The 26515-nt window shown below is 35.1% G+C and overlaps 2 protein-coding genes across 4 annotated transcripts in view; one reads left to right on the top strand and one right to left on the bottom strand.

Moving 5' to 3' along the window:
- Positions 1-17774, bottom strand: part of MRE11 (MRE11 double strand break repair nuclease) — a 64174-nt gene extending 46400 nt beyond the window's left edge. Inside the window, exons 1-9 of the mRNA XM_090265849.1 lie at positions 17687-17774; positions 16805-16918; positions 15036-15168; positions 11411-11571; positions 8268-8355; positions 7307-7448; positions 4401-4515; positions 1978-2163; positions 894-1065 (exon numbers count right to left, since the gene is read on the bottom strand). Of these exons, the coding sequence (XP_090121975.1) occupies positions 894-1065; positions 1978-2163; positions 4401-4515; positions 7307-7448; positions 8268-8355; positions 11411-11571; positions 15036-15168; positions 16805-16824 (1017 nt within the window). The 5' untranslated portion in view covers positions 16825-16918; positions 17687-17774. The remainder of the gene's footprint in view (positions 1-893; positions 1066-1977; positions 2164-4400; positions 4516-7306; positions 7449-8267; positions 8356-11410; positions 11572-15035; positions 15169-16804; positions 16919-17686) is intronic.
- A 155-nt stretch (positions 17775-17929) lies between these two features.
- On the top strand, positions 17930-24835 carry ANKRD49 (ankyrin repeat domain 49). Of its 3 annotated transcripts, none has more exons than XM_090265846.1 (3): positions 17930-17993; positions 20623-20976; positions 22190-24835. In XM_090265846.1, the coding sequence occupies exons 2-3, from the start codon at positions 20719-20721 to the stop codon at positions 22649-22651; spliced, it is 720 nt and encodes a 239-aa protein (XP_090121972.1). In that variant the 5' UTR covers positions 17930-17993; positions 20623-20718; the 3' UTR covers positions 22652-24835. The 3 variants fall into 3 exon arrangements, with proteins under 3 accessions (XP_090121972.1, XP_090121974.1, XP_090121973.1); XM_090265848.1 differs by lacking the exon at positions 17930-17993 and adding an exon at positions 18031-18093; XM_090265847.1 differs by lacking the exon at positions 17930-17993 and adding an exon at positions 18104-18226.
- The last annotated feature ends 1680 nt before the right edge of the window (positions 24836-26515 follow it).

Below are 26515 nucleotides of genomic sequence, written 5' to 3'. Positions count from 1 at the left end.
CATTTCAGTTATGTGAGTTAAATGTTGCTAGCAAAGCTGTGACACTGGGCAAGTTACTTTATCTAAGGTTCAGTTCCTCTTTCTACAAAATATGAATGGTAGAACCACCCTATGCATCAATGCATCATTGAGTGGATTCAATGCAAAATGTTGTCAATGGTGCCCAGAATATATGAAGTAGGCAATGCATATCAGTGATAATTATTATCATTATTGCTACATCATATGATTTCTTATGAGAATAAAATGCAAAGCAGAAGAGTTAGCACAGAGTAAGAATTGAGTGTCAGCAATTAATGCTCTTAAGCTGTCAATTTACATATTCCTAAGTGCATTTACCCAACTTCTGTTGTGGCTCTAGAATTTCTGTAGAGGTTTAGGGATAGCAACCTGCATGGAAGGGAAGATACGAGACTTATGCTAATGCTACAAGGTAGATAGCAAACACATTTTAAGATTTTGTTTGGGGTAGCTTTTAGGGTGAAAGAGATGCCAATGGAGATTATTAAAGGGGTTAAGGCTCTCCTCATCTGTCAAAATATCCTACCATCCACCCACCAAAGCCACTGCCTGTTTTCATAAACAAAATGAACAAATTATGAAATCCGGATAAAAAGAGAGAAAAGATTACATATATGTTTCTGAAAGAGGGAAAGGCACTGGGAGAGGGGCTTAATTAAAATTTCTTCTATATATAACATTCTTCCATCTGGAAGATATAAAACAAAGGATTTTTGATACAACTAAACTCATTTATTGAAAAACAGTGGTTCCTTACAGGTTCCAGGAGACTGTAACAAATATAGTGAGTTCCCTCTACTGAAATATTTAATTCAATTTAAATGATCTCTCAACTAAGGTAGATCTCATTGACCTTTATCTAGAAGAATTACCTTCTCCAAACAGAAGCTTTGTATGGTCTGGGTTACTTTAGGATTATCTGGGTTAAAAATGTCTGGATGATCAGCCAGAATTACATCTTCCATAAAAAACTGCCGCACTGTGTGAAGAGCAATTTTCTTCATATTCATCTTCCTTCCTTTAATACGCAACAAACCAACGTGTCTGAAATGAGGAGGGAAATGAAAGCTTAGTCACATTGTAAATTTCCTCAGGAAAACGTGCACACCAAAACTATCATATTTCTAAATTTCTACAAAATAATTCTTTTATAAAATCATACCCTTAAAAAACATGTTTAACAATTTAATGTTATGTCACAGGAAAAAATGTTAAATATTCTTCTTCCTCAGAATAAAATCCACTTATCCATCATTTTTCCTGCTGAACAAATATACAGTTTAGTAGAAGACAAACCTAACAGTAAGTATAATGCAACATTATTAGGACCATAATGGTGGCATATATAGCATAGAGTATTACATAAATAAGTATTGTGTATGTGTATATGTGAACATGCACACATAAAATAAATTAGCAGAACTATGAAGAAAAGAAAACAGCAAACTTACATTCTATTACCATATTCTTTAAACCTATTTTTATTGTCTTAACAATCAGAATTTGAGTGGATTAAAGGGTAAAACCACTATTAGTTAATCACTATTAACTTTACATTATTACATAATTACCCCCCAAAGAAATGAGATATGTTATAATATTGCATTTATTACCAGAAAAACCTCATAAATGGTTTTAGGTAAACTTATTTATTATTGGACATTGTGAAATTAAATAATCATCTATAGCGCTCTAACTCGAATTGTAATAAATAAAAATGTTGGTCTTGAATCTGCCTAATAAGCAGCAAAATTATTAACACCATTAAGAGGCTGCTGTGTTGAAAATGGCTTACAATCTGGAAAAATAGCAAGACTATATCAAATGATCAATCTTCATAAATAAATCTATCATATAAAATAACAATACCATCAGTACCCTGAAACTATGGTATGATTAGAATATTATAGGTTTGGTTATTTTTTATTTGATTTGGAAAATATAACCATTACTCACTTCTTTACAGCTTCTCCTGGGGAAAGAGAAGTAACCACTGAACTTCCAGGCTGTGATATGTAAAAGAGCTGTTGTTCATTTCTGGTTGGAGCTATTTTACACTCATGTTCATGGCCCCAGATAACAAGATCAATAAAGTCATCCAAAAATTGTTCAGGAATGAAGTTAGTATTTCCATGTTTACTCCTATACCAAGATTTAAAAAATTAAATAATATAAATGTTCAAAGACAGAAAAATATCATATTAAGTATTCTACACACATCTTTGTTTCTCCTTTCATTAAAGATTTATTACATCCTTCTATGTGCCAAAACTAGGCAAGGGATTGAGAATAGAAAGATACTATCTAATTCCTCAAAAGGCTTAAAAATTTGCAGGACAGACAAGTAGGAGAGCCAGAAAAGAAAGCAATCAGTCCTACATTTAGATGCAGATCACAAAAGGTTTTTCAGGGAAATAGCCCACTTTGGGCAAGTCAGAAATGCCTGAGCTCTATTAATAGTGAAAACCTATAAACTGGTCTAATTATACAGCCCCCCAAAAAGGAATATATATATAAAAAATAAGAGTTAATCCTAAACTTTGTAGAATAAAAACAAATCTCTACATACGCCTAGTTGTTTTTTAACATGTTTTATTAATGATTATAAAAATGAGGGTAAGAATGTCAATCTTACGTAAGAAATAAGTGTCTTCCATATTAAATAAAATATCATGTGAGTAAGTGATTTACAAACTCTGGTTTTATACCTAGATGAGTTGTTGTATTAAAACATATGTGAAAACCCAAGGTGAGTAAAGACAAGAAGGGAAAGCTTTTTCTAACACTGACTTACATCTCTGAGAATTTAAGTAAAAATGTTCAAGTACTTTGACCTAACATTCATTTAATGCAAACCAATATTCATTCAACAAATATTTAGACTCTTAAGACACAACAGTGAACAGAGTCTTTGTTCTGGCAGGGAAAACAGGCAATAATATAAGATGTATATGCATATATATGTACATACATACACACACGCGTGTGTGTGTGTGTATTTATTTGCCAGGTATTGATAGGTACTATAAAGGAAAAAAAAAGGAAAATGACATGGAAGGGGGATGTCCCTATACATAGTGTGGTCAGAAAGGCCTCACTGACAGGTGACAAATGAGCAGAGAACTGAGGTGAGGTATTAGCATGCAAGGGAAGAAAGATCCAGGCAGAGGGATGAGCAGATTGCAAAAGTGCAAAGGTGGGAATGTGTTCAGTGATTTCAAGAACAGCAAGATCAGTGTAGCTGAGCAGAATGAATGCAGGAAAGAATAGAAAGTGAAATCAGAGCAGAATCATGAACCTAGGAATATCTGCATATATAAAACATTTATCTAGGTTCTAAAAATCAAACCCGAATCTCTTTAGATTTTTCTTTAATAACTTCTTAGCTTTGTCCCATATATATCATTCTCACTGACATCACTGTTACCATCTGATTTTTTTAAAACATTTTATTTATTCATTTTTAGAGAGGGGGAAGGAAGGGGGAGAGGGAGAAAAACAGTGATGAGAGAGAGAAACATCAATTAATTGGTTGCCTCTCGTAAACGCCCCAACTGGGGACCGAACCTGCAACCTAGACATGTGCATTGACCAAGAATCGAACAGGCGAACTTTTGCTTTGTGGGATGACACCCAACCAACTGAGCCACACAGGTTAGGGCTCACACATTTTTACTATAATGATCTCATAATAAATCTTGCTTATTCAAGTTTCTACGCCTTCAATCAATCCTGCTCCCTATCAATAAGACTAAACTTAAAGCTACTAATAAAAGGAAGCTGATCTAGCTATACATAATATTCTGGAAAAATGCCTGCATGTATGTACAGGAGATGTGTATAAGAATGCTCATAACAAAAAGGTTTAAAAACAGGAGAAAAGTAAACTGTATACATCAGCAAAAATGAGTTCACTTTCAAGCACCAAAATGGATAGATATTGTAATATTGAACATAATAAGCTGGCTACAAAATTTACAGCATGGTTTCAGTTATACCAAAACTAAATTAACTCACTATGGAAATATATGTGATTAAACAATAAAGAAAACCAATGGGCTGGGTGAATAAAAATTGAAGACTGCACTTCTTCTGGAGTACACAGAGAGATTTGGGGTCAGGGACGGGCACGGGATAATGTACTGATAGCGTTCTACTTTGCTGAATTTATGCATATTCATCTTATGGTTATTCTTATACCTTAAGAATATATATTGAAAACTTTTGAAATACAGTCACACAAAGCATATCTAAGTTTTGCCTCACCCTCACTGACAACTTTCAAAGAATAAGGAGCATTTTGCTTAAATAGGTAAGCCTGGAAACAGATTTGGGGAACCTCAAAAGTTGACACAACAATTTCCAGAGAATCCTTTTACCTGTTCTGATGAATCACAAATAAATTGAACCAAGCATTCTCATCTTCTTTTGGTCTCAACATTGTTACTTTCTTATTGAGGAACATTCTATATAGCCTTTCATCTGGAATGGATCCTGAAATGGACATTACATTATTTTAAAACTGGTTTCTTATTTGGTTTTAAAAAATGAATATGCCATGCTTCTATATTATGTGCTTCTCATCTCAAAGTATTTCATTTTCCTATTCAAGATATATTTAAAACCTTGAATCATTATTTGCAAATGAGTGTGTGCCAGATTCTTGCATGACAAGTGCTGAGCAGTTAAAGGCGTTCAAAGAATACGTTCCTGTCAAGTATATATACCTTCAAAATCTGAAAAACTTGGAATAAAAATTTGAGTTTTCTATGCTTAAACTGTTATTATAATTTCTATTAAAATATTAATTTTCACTATCCCTTTATTATTAGTACATGGTACTTTTGACCTAACATACATTATAAATACACAGAAAGATATTAAAAGGGACAAGACAAATAAATGTATTTATAAATAATAGTCATATATATTGATTTTTTTAATAGAAATACTATGCTTTTTAATAATTTAATGAATTTTAAATAATTCTTCCTCTAACCCAAAGGGTTAGCTTAATCTAGTAGAGGAAGCCAACAAAAGCAAGTAAACAAACACACAAATTACAATTTTAAGCATTTTAAAAGGAGAAAAAGTCAGGATGCTACTAAGATGGGGAATGTCAGTGAGGGAACAAGGTTGCTACTTTATGTAGAGAACAGGGAAGGCCTTGGAAAAAAGCCAACAATGCAGAAGTATAAGAGCTAGAAGAGGCCTAGCTTCTAAAGAATTCCTACTGTGTGACCAATGGAATAGATGATGGAATGAGGAACATATTACTAGAGAGGAAAAGTCGAGTCCAGGGCATTAGAAGGTTGGTCTATTTAAGTTTTGAAGCACAGAGAACGCTCACATTTGTGGGTTGGGAAAAAATCTGAGGGAAAGGTGAGGACAGTTTAGCCAGTAGGTAATTAGCTCCAAGGGAGAAGGGATTTGCAGGCAGGAAAGGAAGTGGCAGCAGGGAACACGGAGAACAGTGACCGTCCTTGCCCACCGCCTTGCCCTGAAGCCCATGAAAGGCTGTGAGACAACTGAGTGGGACCCAGTAACCTCAGGGCCAGTCAGAGAGGAGAGGCAACGTTGTGAGAATAGGCTGATGATAGGAGGGAATTTACAGATTATAAAAAGAGCTCTGGAGTGTATAGAGAAGGGTTGGGGTGAGAATCGGGGGTGGAGTGTAGACAGAATCCAGTTAAGGAAAACAGAACGGGATAAGATGAGTTTGGGAGAAAATGGATGACTGAAGCATAACGGGATGTCTATAGTCTGAAAGCGACAGGATCAGCCATTTTCTGTAGTTATGGACCTTAACATTGTAGTGATTAAAATATCAGTTAGTGTTTTTTTAAATGTATTTCACTTTCTGCTCTATCACTTACAAAATCAGACATATACCTTAACCTCATTTTCCAACTCTCTAAAATATAATCATGATGCTTTTGTACTTGTTAAATTATGAAGTAAACAAAGACTAAAAGTGCCCTAGAAAAAGTATTTAAATAAACCATCAACCATAATTATTTTAAAAATATATTCAAAGACAAGTGAAGTAAATAAGATCTTCTAAGACTTCTATTACACCAAAATCACCCAAACAATAATAAAACCTATTCTGAAGCTAGAATGTGAAATTTTTCCTCAGTTTCTTTCAGGGTACTTCAAGGTTGATTTAACATGGGATATAATTTTTATAATACTCTACACACAATAAACACAATAAAGCTATTGCATCCATAAAAACAAATAAAATATCAAGCTGAACTTAATTGAAGGAAGATATAATAAATAGACTTTGCACTCTAAAAATGTCTTTGATCAGCCCTGGCTGGTATGGTTCAGTGGACTGAGCACTGGCCTGTGAACTGAAAGGTCATCAATGTGATTCCCAGTCAGGGCACATGCCTGGGTTGCAGGTCAGGTCTCCGGCTGGGGTGTGCAAGAGGCAACAGATGGATGTTTCTCTCCCTCTTTCTCCCTCCCTTCCCTTCTCTTTAAAAATAAATAAATAAAATACTTTAAAAATGTCTTTGATCTTTAATTCATATGGAATAAAGCCTAGCAAATAGGCTTTTACTTACTGGACACTAAATAAATTGAAAACAGTGAAGTTGATAAGGCAAATTTTCTGAGCGCTACATTATGACAGTTCTAGGCTAGCACCAATAAAAATATAATGTGAGTCACTAATACAGGCCAAACATATAACTGAAAATTTCCCACTGGCCACATTAAATAAGACAAGTAAAAAGAAACAGGTAAGATTAATGATAATATATTTTATTTAACCCAATATATTAATAAGGTATTTTACATTTTTTCCAAATCTTGGAAACCTGACATGTATTTTTATACTTCTAGCATATCTCAATTCAGATGACCCACATTTCATGAGCTCAGCACCTACATAAGGCTGATTACTACAGTGGACAGTGAAGATTTAGACCTTTCAAAGACTTGCAAGATATCAAAATGCAGTTGTTCTAATTAGTTTCTAATTGTAACAGGATTATATAAGTCTAAAAGGAAGAAAAATTAACAAAAAATAGATACTTAAAATATATATACTTTTTCTCCAAAACTGTTATTAAAAACAAGTATCAGGTCTACTGGTTCTTATAAAATACTAAAAAATTTCTAGCAAAACCTCTTATCTTTTTTATAGTAACTCATAAAGAATACAGATTTGCCTCACTTTTTCCAAACAACAACAAAGTTAACTCTAGAATGTGATTTCCCAGTTGCTTAAACAATTAAATATTTATTGACATAAGTAATAAAACCATCTTACCTAAGCCATATAGAGCAATTTTTGTGCTTCCTTTCTGAAGCAAAACTGGACTAATGTCTATCTTCTCCACAGACATTGAGCGTCCAAAGTGATTTACATATCCAGCACAACTTAAAACATCCAGGGCACAGAGGGTATCTGCCTATGCAGAATATTTTCAAAGAATGTATATTTAACAATCAGTAATCTGCATATCATATTATTATCTATTAAAGTATACTCCATATACCAGTTACAAAAGTATAGATTCCATATACTAGTTAGAAACACAGATTAACACAGTGTCTTCTCAAAACAAAATTACAGTATTAAAACTTTTTCTCCCTTTTTTCCTATCAGAAATGACCTGCAATTGGAATCACATGCTAAATACAAAGTGAACATTTCATCAAAACTTGTGATGTCCTAGCCACTGAAAATTAAAAACTAGCCATGAAATAAGTGCTTTGTAATATGAAGCAGGTCTCTTATCATGTGTGTGTGGGGGGGGGGGGGTGGCGGGGGACTAGATAACTAGTGATTTATAATATTCATTACCAGATAAAACAAAAAGATATTTTCAGTTTAGGACCTCTATTATTACTTCCATATAAACAGGTAATAAGATGCCCTAATTTACATTTACACATTTACAACTGTTTTTGAAACACTCATTTCCTACAGGTAAGGCTCTATGAGAAAAGAGATACAAGAGCAGTTGGTAAACTCTAAAGCATTATACAAAAGACAGGTGTTTGCTCATTCCTACTCCTGGTTATTTACTGTTATTCTCAGCACTAATAAAAGAAATGCACACTCCACACACCAATTATTATTTCAGACTTTTAAAAATAATCTCAAAAGCAGTATGAAAGCATGATAAGAAGTCAATTTGATTTTTTAACTCTTTTAAAAATTGCTTTCCACAAACTAAATCGATCATTTCTAAAATATCAACAAACCATAAGAACCCAATAATTACCCCTGTAGGATCATCATGATTGCCATGAATACTGAACACTGGAATTGAAATGTTGAGATTGCCATCTTGGTAGTTCACCCATGGAAACCTTAAAAAATAAAAATTTTTAAAAGGAGGTAATTAAAGGTTCTGTAAGAGACAAAAGCTATTTCCCCCAGTATCCTCCTTCAAAAAATAATGCAGTTATAGGCAAACTGGATGACCTAAATGGACAACTGACCATAAGTTTGGAGCTTTAAAAGAATAAAATCATAGGCAACAATTCATTTCCATTCAAGTTTGAAAATATGTCAAAGCACTACACTTTATTAAAGAAAACTCTACAATAAATGATGCTTGTGAATTGTATAAAAGAGTGGTATATCTAATTAGTGAGACATTAATAGGTTTTCAAAATTTCAAAAGCTGTTGTATAAGGTTTTTATTTGTAGAAAGGGAGGGCAAGAAACACATCTACTTTAAAATCCGAAAGACCTAGACTCAAAATTCCAGCTCTATCACTTACTACTTGTGCCACTGAAAGTCTCCTACCCATTCCTGTCCCTAGTTGTATAGCTCCCCTGCTCAGAGGTAAATGGTGTTAACAATTTCTAATGTATCGCTGGCAAAATTATCTTATACCTATAAAGGCAAATAAATACATTTTCCTTCATACACAAATAATAACACAATTTAGACTACTACACCCTGCTTTTATTATTTAACATCTTTTAGAAATCATTCTATGTCAGTACATAAGGAGCTTTCTTGTGCTTTTCTGGCTGGACAATATTCCATGGCATTGATCATTATGATGAGTTTAAGGAGTCACCTACAAATGGACATTTAGACTATTCCCAGTCTTTTGTTTTACAAATAATGCTCGAGTCAGTAATCTTGTACAAAGCTGCCCTTGTAAGAGGATTGGAAAATATCTAGAAGGGAATTGCTGGGTCAAAGAATATGTGCATGCATATATTTGATAGCTACGTACTGCCAATTTCCCTCCATAGAGATTGTACAGATTTACATATAATACAATGGCAATCGTGAAAGACAGTTTCTCCTTACTCCTCCAGCATAATACTTTACTATCAAGCTTTTAAATCTATGCCAGTGGTTCTAAATTTCAGCTGCATGTTAGAGCTATTTAGGAATCTTTTAAGAAATACCAATGCCCACAACACACTCAATGAGATTAATCAGCCTGAAGACTGGCCATAAGGATTTTTTAAGATTCCTAAGTAACCATAATATGCACCAGGATTGTGAATCACTGTTCTATGCCAATCTAATAGGAGAAAAATATTTCACTATACTTCATTTTGCATCTTTCTTACAAATGAGCTTCATTTTATACCTTCCATATTCTTTTAATATGTTTGAGTACAACTTTATTTCCTTTTCTGTGACCTATAGACATATTCTCTACCTACTTTTTAATTACCTCATAGATTTTTTCACTGACTTGAAAGAACTATTAACCTACTGTGGAAATTAGGCCTTAATTTGGAATTAGCTGTACATATTTTTCCTGGTTGAACTCTCACTTTTGACATTGCTTCAGGCTGTTTTTGCCGTGCAGAAATTTACTTTTACAAAGACAAAAGTACCAATCTTTTCTTTTAAGGCTCTTAGGTTTGTGCCATACTTAGAGAAGCCTTTTTCACATCTAGAGTTTCAAAAAACATTTAACAGTTTCTTTTAGTATTTTTACTGAATAATCCATATTTGGGGGGTAGATGTTAGATGCCACCTTCATCAAACACTAAATTCCTACACATACTGAGGCTACTTCTGGAATTTAGTATGTCAAAAGGACATAGGAGGCAAGCTAAAGAACACTGAATGGCTAAAGCTGGTACAGTATCTACTACAAAATAGATCACAACAGTATTAAATTATAACCCAAGGAAGAAAATGCATTCATACTAACAAACAACTGAATTAGTTCCTAATGACACAGACAACTGAATGAATGAATAAATAAAATATGAGGCAAAGGACAGATATTCCTTACGAAAGAATGCCAGTCAATAAATGTAGAAAGGATGTGGAAAACGGAAACTTACCATTAGAACACCACACTGCTGTAGGCAAGAGCCACCAATGAATGCTAAAATTAGTGGACAATATTTAAGTAGAAACAGAATAGTTGCACAGACTCAAAATATCCCTCCCAAAATATTTAGTAGTTACAGTGGCACTATGGCCATAAATTCTTTGATATTCCTTCCTCTCTCCTGAAAGTAGAACTTAATTCCCTCTCTTTGAGTACAGGCTGGACTTAGCACTCCATTCTAACAAATAGTGTATGGAAATGGGAAAAAACTACCTTGACAGCAGAGAAACATGGCACACACCACCTTAACCACACGATCAAAGTTCACCTCACCAGTGATAAACCATGTTGACAGCATGCACTCCAGACTCTGGATAAGCACTCCACCTGTGTGGGAAATATTCTTCCCCAAAATACATAATCCTAGTCTAATCGTGAGAAAAAGCCAAATTGAGGGACATTCTATAAAATATATGACCAGCACACTTCAAAAGTGTCAGGGTCATAAAAGACAAGGAAAGGCCAAGAAACTGGGATAGGCTGAGGAAGACTGACAGAACATTTCAACTAAATGCAATGTGGTATCCTAATACAATGTTTAAGAAAAAAACCTCAGTATGTTTATGACATGGAGTTCTTGGTAGATATCAAACTAAGTCCCCAAAGCACAAATATTAAAAAAAAAAAATTAAATACTTCAATCAAAAAAAGGTACCATAAACAAAATCAAAAAATAATCCACTGATTAGGTTAAAAAAAAACAAAAAAAAACATGCCTAACAAAAGCCTAGTAGCTGAAATATATAAATAACTTCTGTAAAGTCAGTAACAATAGGCAAAAATCCCAATTTTTAAAATAGGCAAAAGATATAAACAGCAGTTACCAAAATGTAAAATAAAAATTCAAGAAGATACTCAATCCTACAATTAACTAGGGAATTACAAATAAATATAATGATGTATAGAAAATTCAAAGACCTACACTTACTATGAAAACAGTTTATAATGAAAGAGAAATGGCTCATTGTTAATGTGTTTATGTATCTTATACAGAAAATATTCTACATAAGAAAACTTCATGTAAGCACATAAATATACTTACTTACTAAAGCCAAAATTGACTGACTGGTCACTGATAATTTCAAACTGTACAGGACGATCACCCATGCAATATCTTCTTAATAACTCCAGGCAGGTATGTAAGGTTTTTCTTGAAGGTTTATTTTCATGAAAAAGATCACCACCTAACAAAATAAAGTCCACCTAATCAGCAGAAAAGTGTTAAAATTAGTATGTTTTATAGATAAAATTTTTCTAATATATAAGAGGTAGAAAAATGTATCATAAGATGCTATAATATATAGAAATTTAAAATTTTATATTTTATTCATTCAAAGGACCTTCTAATCTGGTGATTAATTTGACTACAATTTAGGTTCCTAGGCCACCTTCAAAAAAGCTATCTTCAAATTACAACACCAAGTCTTCTCACTGATGCAATCCAAAGTGATCACATTTTTTCCACTATTCAAATCGAGGATAAACTCAGTGCTTTAACAGAACCTATGAAAGAGATAGCCAATTCAATCCAAATTATTCATTCAATTTATTCAACAATTATTTAGAGTTCCTAGGGGCACTGGCAGCTAAAGAAATAGCAATCTACAAAATAGACAATGTCCCTGCCCTCATTAAATACTGACAATATACAATACCCTGTACTAGGCCCTGAGGATACAATTATAAATAAAATACAATCTCTATCCTAAAAATGTTCAAAACCTAATGGAAGAGACAAACTGTTACGCATTTAAGGTAAGTCAGACTGACATGCACTAGAATGGATACTAACAAACCAGGAGCAGAGCTGACATTGCAATGCTTTCTAACTGAGGAAAGGAAATTCCTCTGAGGACAGTGACTCTGGGAAGGATTTGCCTACACCTTGGCACTATGAAGGATAAGTGAGATTCAGAGGAAAAGCATTCTAGGAACAACCAGAGAGGAGAAAATCATACCTAAATAAAAGTCTAACACCCTGATGCTCTCAAGAAGTGTGTAATCTACCTGAAGAGATTTAATTAAGTTTTTAACAACACAAAGGAACCCAGCAGTACAGATCACAGTTGGCTAGAGTACTGAGGGGGGGCTGAATGTGCCACCCCAAAATATGCCACTTTGGCATGTGAGTTGTTTTGAGCTGAAGGCAATTAAGACACAGGTGACTCAGGAAAAACATTTCTACCTCTCCCTTAACTGCCAAGAGTTTAGGGAGAGAGCCTACCAGCAAGAAAGCCATTACCAGGGATAACTTTTTATATCAGAAACTTATCTGCATGGCATGTCAAACATCTGTTCTTCCCATCTTCCTGTGAATTGCTTCCTCTACTTTGAAGCCCCACACCCCTAACCCCTTCTTCTTTTGCTCCGGATAGTTAATTACCTGACTACCAGGGAGCCTCATATTTTTATGTATTAAATTTGTTTTTCTCCTATTAATCTGTGAATATAATTATCGGACCTGCCAAAGAACCTAGACAGAAAGGGAAAAGTTTTCCATCCTTACAGTAGTCAGAGAAGTTTTAATAAAAATTGGGACTTAAGTTAGGTCTTCAAAAATGAACATGATTTGAGTAAAAAAAGAAAATGATTGTAATCAGAGGCATAGAAGAAACAAAACAACAAAACAAATTTTAAAAATTTCATGTGGGGAGGGTAAAAGGAGAGTTGTTTAAATGGTGTACTTTCAATTTTGGAAGATGAAAAGAGATCTGCAGATGGGTTACACAGTAATGTGAATGTGCTGAACACTACTGAAGTGTATATACTTACAAATGGTTAAGATGGTAAATTTTATTATGTGTATTTTACCAAAAGGAAAAAAATAAATGAACATTGTTAGAAACTGGTTTGTGACTCCAGGGAACACTGAGAAGGACACAGTGACTCGTTTCTGTGGTATTCCTGCCAAAAGTTAATCTAATCATGAGGACTTAAGTATCAGACATACCCAATTGAGGAACGTTCTATAAAATAACTAGCCTGTACTCTTCAACAACATCAGTCGTGAAAGACAAAGACAGACTACAACAGACTAAAGAAATATGACAACTAAATGCAAAATGCAATCTTGGATCCGGACTTGGATACCACCTACCTGCGCCCAGACTGTTGTAACAGAAATTACTAACATAATGGGCAACAACTCAAAATTGCATAATGGTGTTGAATCAATATTAATTTCCTAGTTTTGGTAAGTGCATTGTTGTTATATACACAATTTACTCTAAAATGGTTCACAAAATTGTGTGTGTGTGTGTGTGTGTGTGTGTGTGTGTGAAGCAGAGAGAGGATAGAGCAAATGTGGTAAAATATAGGAAAAACTAAGTGAAGGGTAAGAAATTTGTACTATTCTTGCAACTTTTCTAGGACCGAGGTTGTTTCAAATTTAAAAGTAAACAAACAAAAAAAGACTCCAAGGAACTAGGGGGTATAAATAAGGGTTGGTCCTACAAAATAGTGGACTTCAGAGTCAGGAAAAATTAAGGCAAAAAGTAAATGTAATGTGCACCTGGAAGTACATACCAGATGGAGCTGTGAGTGGAGGGGGCAGTTAAAATTAAGGAATGCTGGGAAGGAAAACAAAAAAAAATAGATGAGAAGAAAAAGGCAAAGTAGGGAAAAAAGCTTATGCTCAGGAAAAAATATATTTTAACACTTAAAGAGTTAGAAAAGAAAAGAAACAGGATTCTCTTGGGCCCTACCCTAGACTGACGTTTCAACTGCCTGCTGGAATGTTTCCTTGAATGTCCTACTGGAATTTCCCAACTCAAATGGCCTAAATCAGAATTCATCACTTTCCTAAGTGGTACCTCTTCCTTATTTAAAACCTACTTCACTTACTGGTGCCACCATTTAGCCAAATTTAACACACTTCAGAGTCAGTCATACCATTTTCCCTCATTCCCACCTCCTACAACGAACCAAACTATGCAAATCCTATCTTTGGATCTCTTGCATTCACTCCTGGTTTCCATCCCATGCTACGATTTTAAAAAGGCCTCAAACTGGTCTCCAATTCATGCTGTATACCCTGTTGCCAGAAGACTTTCTACTGAATTGGGTACAAACTCTTGAATCTAGAATTTGAAGCTCAAATCACATATCTGGCCTTTCAACATGCTTCCTCACACATGGCCTACCAGTGAGCCACCTGTGTGCCCTTCCTCCTGCTTCCTGTGAGATGTACTTCCTCTGTGCTCTTCCCCCATCAAAAGCCTCCATCCTTCAAAGCCAAAGTTAAATGCCATCTCCTTTATCAACTTGCCATCCTCATCTAAATACCATCTCTTCCACCTCTAAAATCCAAGAAAGGCTCTTAATAATTTTCTTATGGCTCATCGCCTACAACCTTGCATTCTGGACATTCGTCTTACCTCACATTTGTCTGCTATTATGTTCTTTGAAAGTAGAAACTCTGGCATTTCTGCACACAGAAAATACCCTATCAATATTTGCCAATTTTTACATTCTATTTTCAGAAGTAACTCCTACTTGAATTAAGGGCACAAAGCACATAAAACCTGCTGTAGGCTTTTAGTATACTGTTATATAAACAGGCAATGTGAGCACATAAGCATATAAAACAAACCTCTATTTCTAAGAAGGGAAAAGAGCCTGCTGAGTAAGAGAGCACAGCAGAAACTGCACAAACATTAACCACTTACTTCATTTTCCTGGGCAAGCCTTAAAATTTCAGCAAGTGTGACAAATGTATCATTTCCTCTGACTGCATCTTTCTCCAGAAATCCCAGATGAATATCAGTTGCAACTAAGATTTTAAATGTATTTTCATCATCACTGTATTTAAAAAAAAAAAAATTCAATATAATTCATTAAAAGAATGTTCAGGTAAATTGAAACCTAAATTTATAAAATAAATAACAGCAGTTATGGAGTAAAATCACTTTTCTAGTCTTGAACTAAGTCTGAAAATTTGAAGTATTCAAAAGTTCTCCTCATAGTTTGCCTACCACTAATTCAATATAGAATAAATATAAATTCTAAAAAGGTCTGTGACTGCTTCAAAAATGTATAACCTTGTCACAACTAGTTTTACACACTCATTTGTACCCTGGATCTGAAAGCTTTAGTATTCCTATTCTGTTTCATAGCAAAAACCCAAGAGAATCGGACCCCATATCTAAATTTGCTATTTATCCATTCTACACTCCTCCAGCAAAAATGAGAGTTAACTGGTTAATTTTAAAAGCACTTCTTATTTTATAAGTAGATTTCAGGCTAATAAATTAGTAACTTACTTTCAGGCCCCTAAAGTTGCTTATTTGACTCTACTCTGTACAATGTTAAGTGTTTCCTTAACAAATTTGGCCAAGAAACATACCAGAATTATTTACAATTCCATCAGATTTGTTAGTGTTCAAAGGTACTCTCATGTGAAGCAGCAATGTAATAGTTATTAGTACTCTCTTAAACTTAATGTGTGTTTTAACATTTTTTCAAATATTTTATATCTTGAGTTCATCTCAACTCACACATGTAGTTAGGTATTACTATCTCTAAAAAATAAGAAGGCTAAACACAGAGAAATTAACCGCTTTATTTTACAACTAAGTGTTAGAAACAGGACTAAAATCATTTTAAAATTCAGGCTATTTTTCACTAAACTATTATAATGGACTTAAAATATATATATGCCCAAAATTCAAATCTTTATATTCAAGATATTTTTCCAGAAAAGATTTTTCTTCAGAAACTTTAAAAATGATATGCACACAGTTCTGACTTCTATGTAAAAAGGTAGGTCGGAATACTTTCAGATCACATTACCCTATGCTTCCACAGCAACTTATGAAGTATTTTCATGACTCTCATGTAAACATCAAAATTAATCTGAGAAAGGCATTTTTATTCCAGTTATACAAATGAAGAAACTGAGGCAAAGTTTAGAAAACTGTTAACTTGCTCAAGGTCACACAGGATTAAACAAGGAATTAAAACCATGGTGAAAGATTCCCAAGTCTAAAGCTTTTTCCACAAAAGCTTATTCCTTGTTCTCTTACTTATTGTCATTTTACTCAAAATTATTTCCAATTTACTCAATACTAGAGCAGTTTACTCCTTTAAAAATGTGTTTCAACAGACTTGCCTTGATTAGTATGACTTTATCATGAAAGCTCAAGAATATTTATAGCTCTAACATTTTAAGACAAAACCTAAGAACATAAACTTACATACTGTAGCAACACAACCGAATTACTGCAAGATCTGATCTATTGCTGTGTATTATCTTTTAATTAATAAACGATATAGTATGCATTTTTAAACATTCCAAGTATTCTTTCTGATGACTATCACTTCTGTTCATAGTCAAGCTATTTCGTGTTAATGTATTAAACGTTTTCTTTTACGGTGATCAGAGTTGATGGGCTCTAGAAACCCAAAGCAACGAAGATTCCTTTAGACAGGTGCTTACAGGGCTTCTGCAGGGCTCATTTCTACGGTCAGTCCAGTTACTCTAGGACCAGTTCTCTCCAAGCAATCTCTGGTCCTTCGCTCAAATGTCAGAAAACTCTCTCGACTTCAAATTCTAAAAACAAAATCATATTATTATAAAACATGCATAAAAAAAAAAAAAAACAGACTGGAAATAGTGGAAGTCTCATTTTCATCCAAGCACCTACCGTACTTTTAAGAACTAAGAATAGAAATGAGCACATCTCTAGTGCCACTCTAATTTCACCATTACGATTAAGCTCATCTCCTATTTCCGTTTTCCATGCCCTATGGGAAACTGCTAAATTAATGGGCAAAAAAATGGTCACATACAGAAGTTCTGGTTTAGCACACCTACAACTTTGAAAGTGCAGGTATGTTTAAGGTGCTTGCATAGGCTACTCTAGAGCATGGAGGCGACCCAGTACTTCCAGTTCAAACACAAGATTCTCTAAAGGAATGGGCTAGTTTTGGAAAGACAACGGCTCCGCGTTCAAAGCAAGCGTCAATAAACAGAAACACGAGGTCTACTGAGAACGTCAGCCGCTGGCAGAACGGCCAGCATATTCGGGATGGAACGCCTGCTACCGCGAACCCCCCCCCCCCCTCCCACGTCCACATATCCCCAGCGCCGTGGTGATTCCAAGCCTCAGCATGCCTCACTACGACTCTTTGAGGCAGAACGCGGGACCCTATGGGGCTCCTCCTCAGCCCACGCGGCCCATTCTTCTCAGAGGGTTAACCCAGGTTGGGCTTCCCCCCGGAATCCTGCACAAGTGGGAGGCAGGTACGACTTCTAAATTACCACACACTTAAGTCTCTCCCAAGCCACACCCCCTGGGCACCCAAGGCTGTCTTTTACCCGGGAAGAAGGACTGAAATTCGTGAGCAGAAAAGCAACGGCCAGGTCCGAGCTCGCCTCTGAGAACGGCTTGGCCATTAACCGGAATTAGGCGGGAGGGGAAAAAAAAGCCAACTCTTCCTCTCGCGATACCTCATTGGTGACACCAGAGCTTCAAAGCCTTTTTGGCTTTCATTGGCTGTCTAATGCCGTGAGGGAGCAGGGAGAGAAGCAGCGAGGCCCCGCCCTCGTGAAAGAGCCAATCCTGAGGAGCTTTGGGGACGAACCCCGGAAGCGAGGTTTGCGGCTGCGAATTTCCCTCTACCAGGTGGGTAGCGGCTGTCCTTTCCTCAGTCCCGCGCTTCCTGGTCGCTTTGTGCCAGTAGGCGCGGGCCACTTGTCGACCCCAGCCACGTTACGGATTCTAGGTAGGGATGGAGTCGCTACTCTGCTCTCAGCTGTTCCGAAGGCCGCAAGAGCTACTCCCGGGCCCGTGAAGCAAACAGCCGGTGCTGGAGGGCCGGGACTGTTGGCCTTCCCCCTTATTCCCACTCCCCGGAGGTAGAGCATTCAGATCCTCAACTTTACAAGCCTTCCCCTCCTTCCCCTTAGCCCTCGATCCCGGTTTTAGCACATCTGTATTACTTTGTGCTGACAGCAAAATATAGTTTAGTATAAAATACTGTGAAACTTTTGATTTAGAAAATCTGGGCTTTCAATTACATTGAAGTTCCTTGATCTAGGGCAGGTTGTTTTAATTGATTCGAACCTCAGCTTCCTTCACCTGTAAAATGGGGTTTATGACCCCACTTGTCACTTAATTGTTTGTGAATGTGCCCTTTTGGTTAAGAAATAGACCCTATTTCTTCCCGGTGGAATATAATTAAGTAAGAATCCTGATTGACTTTTTAAATCCTGAATCAGTGAGATGCACCAAGAAGATTTTATGTGTAGTTTTATTGTATCTGGAGCAGTAAATTCAAAATTTATTTTTAACATACAAGTCTTTATAAGAAGGAAAGGTGGGCCATGAGATCTGTGCTATAAATGGATAATAATTAGTAAGCAAATTTTGTTATTTACCAGTATTGTTTTATGAATTGATGTATGGTCACTTTTGTTTTGCAAAGTTCAGAGAATAGTTTGAGAATAAAGAAAAAAGTAAGAACTCTTAAAACATAAAGCAATTCTCATAGTGTTATCCCATAGACTGAAAAGTTGGACAGGTCTTGGAAATTCTTTAGTAAAATCCTTTCAATTTACAATGAAGTAACAGGCCCAGAGAACGTACTAGTCATGAGTGATAGATTTAAACTTTAGTTTAACGAATGCTCTTGGCACTGCATGAGAATTGTATGCTATTAAGTTCATAAAATTAGGTGTAAAGAAATAAGTATCTTAGAAATATGACTAACTACAACTTCTCAGAATCCATTCCAGTCAAAATCAAGTGATAGGGCTTTAATTAAATTTAATTCTACAATATTTCTTAAAGCCTGCTGTATGTAAGTGGGACATAAATACAAGTTAAATATAGTTCCTATACTTAAACTTATTATCTTTTAAGAGTACAGAACAGTAACATAGTACACAAAAAATTAGAAGCTGGAGAGATAATTTGGATGATCAAGAAAGACTTAATGAAAGAAGTAACATCCGAGAAGGGCCTTGAAAGAGATAAGATTTCAAACAAATATAGTTGGGAAGCTGAAAGTGGTATTTTTGAAGATGTATTTCTCAATTACAATTAACATACAATATTATACTAGTTTCAGGTGTACAACATAGTGATTAGGTATTTATATACCAATAAGTGGAAATGGTATTTTTAAAATATCCATTCTTCTCATTTTCTTTGATTGGTTAAAAGTTTAATATGTTGTGTAACTCTAAGCTGATATTGGTTTATAAATTAATACAGCAGCCTAGCAGAATAAGCACATACTTGGGGAAGCCTTCCCTAATCCCTTAGGGCTGGGTTAATTATGACCCTCCAGAACACTCACTGTGTCTGGACACAGTCCTATCAGAGCACTTATCCTGCTGTCTTTGCCTGTCACTCCAACTTGATGGTTAGCTTCTTAAGGTTAAGATGTGGATCTTGTTCATTATTGAATCCCAGTACCCAGAGACTGGCACATACCAGCCATTCTATTCATATTTGTTAAATGAAGGAGTAAATGACAGCCAAAACAAGAAGCTGATTAATAACTATAGTTGTCTGTCAGTAAATAGGACTACTTTTAAAACAGTGAATTTTCCCAAGCCTGGAAATCATTAAAGTAGGAATAGGATAACTACTACAGATGTCATGATAAAGATACCTGCACTGAGGAGAGATTGGAACACATGTCATTTGGGGCTATTCTATCTCTAAGAATCCCAGATTTTTTTAAGTAGTCTTTTTGTTTAGAAGTTTTTGTTTCTGCTCTATAGTATCTATGTGTCTAATTTATTTAAAAATGTGCCTGTTTTATTAGTTATAATTTAAAAGTTTCAAGCATTTTTCACCCTTAGCATAATACAATATAGTATCTAAACCAATAGTTTCAAAATAAATATAGATCACTTTATTTTGGGTTTAGAAATATTGTTGGCTTAGATCTAGACAACTGAAATAAAGCTAATGGTAAACCTTTTGCTGGTGTAGGGTCTTGTCTTCAATTTGTAAATAATATCTGTGAAGCACAATAATACACAGTGCAATAAAATAGGGTCTGCCTGTACATTTATAACCACTGACTTAGAAGAAAACAACAGCAAAAAAGAACTTTTGAGTTATTAAAGCTATAGATAACTGAAAGCTATCAGCTCTAATATTTGGTAAACACGAAGAGTATCAATAAACACCAAAGAGTTTAAACAGGGTTTATTTGTGTATGTTTATAAGAATTATCAGTGCTGTTGATAAAGCCTCAATTACTGTTTTGCTAATAATGTTTTGTTTATGTTTTCAGGTCTTGATGAATAAATAAAGCAGACATAATTCATCTCTAAAAAGATTATTTATACCCTGGTATTTGAAATGGTTTGTGTTTAGAATAGTAGTAAAAATGGAAAAAGAGAAAGTAAATGATGATGGACAATCAGACCCAGAGAATTCCTTGGACTTTTCTGAACACTTTAACCAACTTGAGTTGTTGGAAACACATGGACACCTTATTCCCACTGGTACCCAAAGTCACTGGGTAGGGAATTCTGATGAAGATGAGGAACAAGATGAAAAGACTGAGGAGTGGTATCAATTGCAAGAAAAAAAAATGGAAAAAGATCCAAGCAAATTGCTTCTTTGGGCTGCTGAGAAAAATCGGGTAAAAAAATAATAATTAAATAAGAAACCATAATATAATAGTAAACGTATTAGATTTGGAGCCAGAAGACCTGTCCTTGAATCTCTTAATTGGTCTGTAACTCTCTGGGCAAGTCCTACTATTTCTGAACCTCTATTTTCTTATCAGTAAAAATGGCCACCTTAATACCTGCCTCTTTTATACAGGGTTTTGAGGATCAGATGAGGTGATGTACATTGAAAGCACATGGTAAGCTACAAAGTCAAATTAGGTATTTGAGGGAGGGAGGAGCTTTAAGGATAATTAACTACAAAGATCACAAGCAGTAGTCTGTATTTTTAAATAATTTATATTCAGTCACTAGGATTATCCTAGAAACATTATTTAGGAAAAGGAGGCTGGAAACTAACATTTATTGGATACCAACTATACCATGTGCCTTATTACATTATTTGATTTAATCCTTATATATCCCTAAAGATAAGTAATGTTACTCCCTTTTACAAATTAAGAAATTGAGATTCAGGAATATTAATTTTCCTAGGATCATCAAAGTAGGGTGATCCTATTTAACATCAAAAGTCTATTCTTTCCACACAGTCACTTCTACCTCATTTTACTAAGTTCCTGCATGTCTCTGTTAGTAAACTAATAACTAAAATGTCTTGCATTTTTGGATAACTTTTTAACCCGAGAGCACACTGTGTCCCACCAGCGATCCATAGACCAAACGGAAAATTCACTTCCTGAAAACACGTCTAGGGTGGTTTTAGTTAGAAGGAATTGAGCTCTTTAATCTCTAGATTTCTTTGTTACCATTCCATTCTGATAAAGAAGTTTGTTTTTAAAAGTTTTATACATTATGTATATTGGTGTGGATATGCTGCTACTACGGAAAAATCAATCTGTTAATTATGTTTTCTTTACAGCATATTAAATACAATTAGAGCCTGTATTACCTAGGACTAAAGCTTTTGTGCAGTAAGCCTTAATGGTTTGCTATTCAGAGAATCACATTCTTAGAATCAACAGCTTATGGTTAATACTGATTTGTTCATTAAAACAATTACCCTCTCCCCTCAAAAAATGAAATCTTATTTTAAAGTCATCTTCTAAAGCAAGTAGGTTTTTATTTAACTTAATTAAATTTAACACCACTAGACAGTTTAATTTTTCTCGATTTACTGCTTAGTTTTGAGTTGGAGTTTTTAAAGATCTCCAGTTTCCTTTTTAGCTGACTACAGTGCGGAGACTACTTTCTGAAAAGGCCACTTATGTAAACACTAGAGATGAAGATGAGTATACACCTCTTCATCGAGCATCCTACAGTGGACACTTAGAAGTCGTCCGTGAGCTGATTGCACAAGGAGCAGATGTTCATGCGGTGACTGTGGATGGCTGGACACCCCTTCACAGTGCTTGTAAGTGGAATAATACCAGAGTAGCTTCTTTCTTACTTCAGCATGGTGCAGATATCAATGCCCAAACAAAAGGCCTCTTGACCCCCTTACATCTTGCTGCTGGGAACAGAGACAGCAGAGATACTCTAGAACTCCTCCTGATGAACCGCTACATCAAACCGGGTCTGAAAAACAACTTGGAAGAAACTGCATTTGATATTGCCAGGAGGACAAGTATCTATCACTACCTCTTTGAAATTGTGGAAGGCTGCACAAATTCTTCACCTCAGTCTTAACGGTTCTAATCATTTTCTGAAGTTTCTAAGTACCAGTGCCTCCTTTATGTGAGATGTCAAAAATCCCCATAATACAAAGTTGACATCAAAAGTCTTACTACAGAACTTCAGTGGTACTCATTATATCCTTCCAAGTGAATTGCCTGACCGTGATGTCGAAATGCATTTGAAAGTTGTTTGGATATATCTTTAATGATTTCTGTGGAGTGTGTGATTTTTATCAAATAATTTTAACTTACCTATACTTAAAAATTTGTCATGGGTTGTACAGAAAACTAATGATATTTTTGGTGCTGATCCAAGAAAAATGTATTTTTAAATATCCCCCATCCTGACTCTTTGATGAATATTTAGTATATTGATATGTATTTTTATAAGGTAAGGTAACTCAGAATTCAATTTAAAAGTCTTAAATATACTGGTGCAATTCAGCTGTTATCTCTGTTACCATAATCATTTGCTTTCATTTTAAACCTTAAGAACTAACATTATAGTGACTTGAATCTTCACACATTAATAAAATCAAGAACCTAGATTTTTGTCTTTTAGAACCTTAGACCATTTTCAGGAAAGTAGTGAACTGGGTGTTTATCCATGAATGTTATATACTGCCTTCCCTATCATAATTTACACAGTCCTGAGGACAGTCCTACCTCACCCTGGTCCACCTACATAATCCTTATTCTACTGGTGAGTCAGCATGACCTTTTAGGCACCCCACAACTATAGCTTGGTCCAAAAGATCATAATATATCTTCCCCAGCTGGTTTTACCTGCCTAATCCTGCTGATTTGGGCACTGCTCATATAGCCTTTCAAGTTCACAAGAAAGTATTGATTTTCCAGGGTCCTCATTTTATACAAAGCATACAAGGCCAAGTGACAAGGGAAAAGGAGTTCTAAGAATGAGGGGATGATTAGCATATTGGGACCAGAATCACACAGTGGCTTAGGCCTTTTAAAAGCCACAGTGTGGATAGTAACAAAAGCATAAAGATAAATATTCAAAAAAAATAAAAGTTTCAAACAACAAAAAAAGGCATGAATTTTTTAAAAAATGTATATAGTTTCCTTGGATCCATACAACATATTTATGCAGCACATTTATGTGCTATCAGTTTTCAGTGTTTCCTGCAGCAGTTTACCATTGACTACCAACGCCTCTGTGACTATTCGTGAAGGCTTTTCTCTTAACTTCTCAACACCAGAACTAACACACTAAACAAAGGGCACTAATCCAGTGGCCCCTTTTACTCAGCTACATTTTTCTTAATGTAATCTTTATTGTATTTTTTTCCATTACTATTTAGTCCCTTTATACTCCCCTTTCCCCAGCAGTCACCATACTGTAGTCCATGTCCATGAGTCCTTTTTCCCTTTTTGCTTAATCCTGCCACTAGCTGTCATCTGCTCTCCATCTATGAGTCTGTCTCTCTTTTGCTTGTTAGTTCAGTTTATTCATTAGATTCCACATATGAGTGAAATCATGGTATTTGTCTTTCTCTGACTGGCTTATTTCACTTAGCATAATGTTCTCCAGATCCATCCATACTCTTGCAAAGGGTAAAATTTTCTTCTTTTTTACAGCCTAGTAGAATTCCAATGTGTAAATGTCCCATAGTTGTTTTATCCATTCATCTACTGATGGGCACTTGGGCTGCTTCCATATCTTGGCGATTGTAAATAAAGCTGCAATGAACATAGAGGTGCTTATGTTCTTTCGAATTAGTGTTTTGGGTTCCTTAAGATATATTCCCAGAAGTGGGATTGCTGGGTTGAAAGGCAGATCCATTTTTAATTTTTTGAGATATCTCCATACTGCTTTCCACAGTGGCTGCACCAGTCTGCATTCCCAACTACAGTGCAAAAGGGTTCCCCCTTTCTCCAGATCCTCTCCATCACTTATTGGTTGTTGATTTATTGATGATAGCCATTCTGACACGTGTAAAGTTATATTTCATTGTGTTTTTAATTTGCATTTCTCTGATGATTAGTGACATTGAGCATCTTTTCATATGTCTGTTGGCCATTTGTATGTCCTCTTTGGAGAAGTATCTATTCAGGTCCTTTGCCCATTTTTTAATTGGGTTGTTTAGATTTTTTGGTGTTGAATTTTGTAAGTATTTTATAAATTTTGGCTATTAACCCGTTATCAGATGTATCAGCAAATATCTTCTCCCATTCTGTGGGTTGTCCTGTTGATGATTTACTTTGCTGTGCAAAAACTTTTTCGTTTGATGTAGCCCCATTCATTCATTCATTCATTCATTTATTTGGGTTTGTTGCCCTTGTCTGGGAAGATGTATCCAATAAAAAATTTCTACAAGCAATGTCTGAGATTTTTCTGCCTTTGTTTCCTTCTACGATTTTAATGGTTTATGGGTCTAACATTTAAGACTTTGATCCATTTTGAATTTATTCTTGTGTGTGGTATAAGAAGGTGGTCTAGTTTCATTTTTCTGCATGTGTCCAATTTTTCTAACACCATTTATTGAATACACTATCTTTAGCCCATTATATGTGCTTGCTTTCTCTGTTGAATATTAATTGACTATACAGGTGTGGGTTTATATCAGGGCTCTCTATTCTGTTCCATTGATCTATGTGTCTGTTTTTATGCCAGTACCAGGCTGTTTTGATAACTGTGGCCTTATAGTATAGTTTAATATTAGGTAGCATGATTTCTCCAACTTTGTTCTTCTTTCTGAGGATCACTGTTGTTATGTGGGGCTTTTTGTGGTTCCATATAAATTTTTGAAATATTTGTTCTAGTTCTGTGAACTAAGTCATTGGAATCTTGATAGGAATTACATTGAATCTATAGGTTGCTTTGGGTAGTATGGACATTTTAATGATGTTAATTCCTCCTATCCATGAGCATGGTATGAGCTTCCACTTATTTGTATCTTCTTTAATTTCTTTCTTCAGTGTCATCATTTTCCAAGTACAGGTCTTTTACACCCTTGGTTAGGTTTATTCCTAGGTATTTTATTCTTTTGAAGCAATTGTGAATGGAACTGTTTTCTTAATGTCCCTTTCTGTTAGTTCATTATTGGCATATATAAATGAAACTGATTTCTAGATATTAATTTTGTATCCTGCTACTTTGCTGAATTCATTTATCAGATCTAGTAGTTTCTTGGTGGAATCTTTGGGGTTCTCTATGTACAGTATCATGTCATCTGTAAATAAAGACAGTTTTACTTCTTCCTGTCCTTCTTGTCTGACTGCTGTGGCTAGGACTCCCAGTACTATGTTGAATAAGAGAAGTGAAAGAGTTCATACCTGTCTTCTTCCCGATCTTAAGGGGAACACTTGTAGTTTTTGCCCATTGAGTATGATGCTGGCAGTGGGTTTGTCATATCTGGCCTTTATTATTTTTAGGTATGTTTCTTCTATTCCCACTTGCTGAGAGTTTTGAAAATAAATGGTGCTGGATTTTATCAAAAGCTTTTTCTGCATCTATTGATATGATCATGTGGTTTTTATCCTTCATTTTGTTTATGTGGTGAATCACATTTATTGATTTTCTAATGTGCCAACCTTGCATTCCCAGAATAAATCCCACTTGATCCTGGTGTATGATCTTTTTGATACATTGCTGTATGCAGTTTGCTAATATTTTGTTGAGGATTTTAGCATGTATGTTCATCAGGGATACTGGCCTATAATTTTCATTCTTTGTAGTGTCTTTATCTGGTTTTGGAATTGGGATAATGCTGGCCTCATAAAATGAGTTTGGGAGCCTTCTCTCCTCTTGAATTTTATGAAATAGTTTGAGGAGAGGTGTTCTTCTCAAAATGTTTGGTAATATTTACCTGTGAAGCCATCCAGTCCAGGGCTTTTGTTTGTTGGGAGTTTCTTG

This window comes from Furipterus horrens, unplaced genomic scaffold (assembly GCF_987537825.1).
Source record: "Furipterus horrens unplaced genomic scaffold, mFurHor1.1.pri manual_scaffold_2, whole genome shotgun sequence".
Taxonomy (NCBI): domain Eukaryota; kingdom Metazoa; phylum Chordata; class Mammalia; order Chiroptera; family Furipteridae; genus Furipterus; species Furipterus horrens.
This window is presented reverse-complemented; position numbering and strand designations above follow the sequence as displayed.